Genomic DNA, 3,698 nt, shown 5'->3' on the forward strand with positions numbered 1-3,698 from the left:
CATTGTTTCCAAACGCCATGATCCCAACGCAGTCAGAATGTGTGTCGACATGCGAGAAGCCAACGTGGCCATTGCTAGAGAAAGACACGTCATGCCCACAGTAGATGTTATCAGCATTCTGAACGGAGCCGCCTACTTTTCAAAGTTGGACCTGAAAGAGGGCTACCATCAGCTCGAGCTTGCTGAAGAATCCAGGGTGATAACAACGTTCTCTACACACTGTGGTCTGAGGAGATACAAAAGACTATTGTTTGGTGTCAATGCCGCCGCAGAGATTTTTCAAGACGCCATAAGGCAAGTACTCCCGGATGAGGACGGAATCATCAATGTCAGTGACGACATCCTCATCTCTGGACGCACCATAACAGAGCACGACCGAAGACTGCGTCTGGTGTTGAAGCACCTGGAAGATGCCGGGCTGACTCTGAATGAAAACAAGTGCGTCCTAGGCACCAACAAGCTGAAATTCTTTGGACACGTGTTCTCATCTGAAGGAGTCAGTGTGGACCCAGAAAAGGTTAAAGCAATAGCCAGAATGACAGCACTAAAGACCCCAACCGAGGTTAGAAGCCTCCTTGGCATGGTAAACTATTGCTCTAGATTCATTTCTCACTTAGCCCAAATGGTGGATCCATTGAGGAAGCTCACACATGCCGGCACAGAATTCTGCTGGAACGAAGAGCACCAGAAGGCCCTAGATGACGTGAAGAAAGAAATATCTCGAATGCGCACCCTAGCATACTTTTACGACACAAAAGAGACCCACGTCATCACTGATGCTGGGCCACAAGGTATAGCGGGAGTGCTGGCTCAAGAAGATCCAAGCGACAAAAGCCGCAGCATTCTGGCGTACTTCAGCAGAGCATTGACACCAACGGAGAGAAGATATCCCCACATCGACCGTGAAATGTTGGCCATAGTGGCAGCTATTGAACACTTTCACATCTACCTCGCAGGGGGAAAGTTCACGGTGAAGACAGACGCCACTTGCCTTTGGTGTCTATCATTCGAAAGCCCAGCACAAAGCTCTCAGCAAGGCTTGAATGACTGAGCCTGAGGTTACAGCATTACACCTTCGAGATTGAACAAATTGCAGGGAAGAACAACCCTGCAGACTAGCTGTCAAGGCATGCACCACCTACCGACAGTGTCGTCCCCAGTGAAGAAGCAAGTGCGATAGAAGAGTATGTCTCCTTCATCGTGGAATCAGCTGTTCCACAGGCACTGACTTTGCACGAAATCGAGAAAACATACGCAGAAGATGCTCAGATGCAGCTTTTGATCAAGGCTCTGCGAACGAACAACCCAAAGACTTGTGACGACATGTGGAAAAGCGACAGGCTGAAACCATTTGCTCAAATCAAGGACGAGCTCACAGTTGCCGAAAACGACATTGTGGTAAGAGGGACGAGACTGATAATTCCTGAACAAGCACAGGCTCAAGTCATTCGTCTAGCACACAGAGGTCACCAAGGAGTGGTGAAGACCAAACAATTGATTAGAGAAAAAGTGTGGCTTCCGGGGATTGACAAGAAAGTAGAGGTGGCTATAAAAGACTGTGAAGCATGCCAGAGAACCGTGGTTGAAAACAAGACATCACCGCTAATCATGACACCACTTCCAAATGGACCATGGCAGTCTGTGGCAGCAGACTTTGCTGGCCCCCTACCTGGCAACAAGTACGTTCTAGTGGTTGCTGACGAGTACTCGCGTTTTCCTCTGACAGCAGCACTCTCCTCGCTAAGTTCAAAATCTGTGACGGAGAAACTGAGCGAAGTGTTCACAGTACACGGAATGCCACAGACACTAAAGACAGACAATGGACCTCCCTTCTTCGGGAAGGAGTTTGCAGAGTTCATGAAATCTTGTGGAATTCACCATCATCGCGTCACTTCTCTGTCGCCTCAAGCCAATGGAGAGGTCGAAAGATTCATGAGAAACGTTAAAAAGCTGGTGAAGAGTGCTGGTGCTGAGCAGAGAGACTGGCAAGCGGAGCTAAACGAATTCCTTCTAAACTACAGGGCGACACCTCACTCAACAACAGGTTTCACGCCTGCTGAACTGCTGTTTGGACGAAAGATCAAAACGAAGCTTCCTGAAGTTCCAGAGAAGCGCATGCATGCGGAGCTGGCAGAAACAGATCTAAAGAAGAAGCAACAAATGAAGGACTACGCTGATGACAGAAAACACGCTGTGCCACACAAAATTCAAATGGGAGACGCGGTACTCCTTAAGCGACACTCGCCTCTCTCCCATGAGACGGCCTACGAGCCTGTTCCCTACAGGGTGACGAGAATTCAAGGAACAGCTGTAACTGCCGAGCGAGACGGCAGGAGGGTTTTAAGAAATGCGTCGTTCTTCAAACGTATCAAAGTAGGTCAGCAGCATAGTCCAGCACTCGAAGACTGGGACGACTGCATCACTCCAACAGGTGTAACCCAGAGTGACAACACAGGGTTTAGATCCTCTTCACTTGGAAACAACAAAGCATCCCAACCGAATGCACGGCGAAACCCGGACCGTCAAGTCCGCAATACCCAGCCGAAGGTTTTTTCAGATTTCATCGTCGGCTAAGCGCAGGCTGAATAAAAGTCTGCGGGGGATGTAGCATGGTCAAGAAAAGCCAACCCACATGCAGCGCCCCCTATGCGCATTACAGAAGAATCCTGGTGCGACAACTGGGCTGAGTGGGAGAGGGCCACGGGAAGCGCGGCGCTCGACACTGTGTGGAATAAACGTTCCTTTGAGTTTTACTCGAGTCCAGTCTTCTTATCTGGAATAGAGATAACTCCCGCGCTGGGAGCAGACACTACATGGCCAACAGCAAGCTCGCATTTCTGCCAGCGATTACGCATCTCGCCTCCGTGACATCATGAACAAGCTTCGAGCTACACCTCCGCGACAGCCCACAGAGAGGAGGACACACGTGAGCAACGAGCTTGAGTCATGTAGTCACGTCTTTCTGCGGAACGACGCTGTACGACGACCACTACAAGCACCGTACGATGGGCCATTCAAGGTTCTCCGTCGTGGACGGAAGACGTTCACTATCGAAATGCGTGGGCGGCGGGAAGTTGTCTCGTTGGACAGACTTAAACCTGCGTACATGGAAACGCAGTCCATGACACCCACCTCCAACCCGTCGCCTGGAACCCATACAAAAGTGCCTCGTCCCAGGGCAGCGGTTTCCACCAGGGCGGAAAGTGCGGCCACGCCTGATACTCGCACCTACCACACGCGCAGTGGCAGACGTCTAAATGCGCCAAATCGCCTCAACCTCTAATCACACGAGTGTTTTGTCATGCTGGTTCCGTTCATGTTCTCACTAGGCGGTGAGTGCTGTGGTGAAACCTAGTGAAACTGTGGTGAACACTAGTGAAACCAAATATGCCGCGGATAAGCCGCGGTGCTGCCAGCGCGGAACAGAGCCGACCGCAGTCGACCGTAGCCAGCCGGCCGCCGAGAGAGGGCCGGCGCACAAAGAATAAAGATTAGTTGGCACCGAGATTCCAAGCCCCACACCTCGTCTCTGCTTTCCTCGCGCGTTCCAATAAGCTGTACCCTGCGCGTCTACGAAATTTGTCCGAACCGTTTCAGGGGCCCTTTAAGTGTACTGAAAAATTGTTCTTGTGCATTCTCTTTATGTTACTTTCTTTTTATAAAAACAAATGAACTAACATTCCAAGTATTACGAAGAT

The 3,698-nt window shown here is 50.4% G+C and overlaps 1 protein-coding gene across 1 annotated transcript; it reads left to right on the top strand.

Annotated features, from left to right (window-relative positions):
- The first annotated feature begins 1,608 nt into the window (after nucleotides 1–1,608).
- On the top strand, nucleotides 1,609–2,574 carry LOC142570792 (uncharacterized). Its single transcript, XM_075679122.1, has one exon. The coding sequence runs from the start codon at nucleotides 1,609–1,611 to the stop codon at nucleotides 2,572–2,574; it is 966 nt and encodes a 321-aa protein (XP_075535237.1).
- The last annotated feature ends 1,124 nt before the right edge of the window (nucleotides 2,575–3,698 follow it).

This window comes from Dermacentor variabilis, chromosome 2 (genome assembly GCF_050947875.1).
Source record: "Dermacentor variabilis isolate Ectoservices chromosome 2, ASM5094787v1, whole genome shotgun sequence".
Lineage (NCBI taxonomy): Eukaryota > Metazoa > Arthropoda > Arachnida > Ixodida > Ixodidae > Dermacentor > Dermacentor variabilis.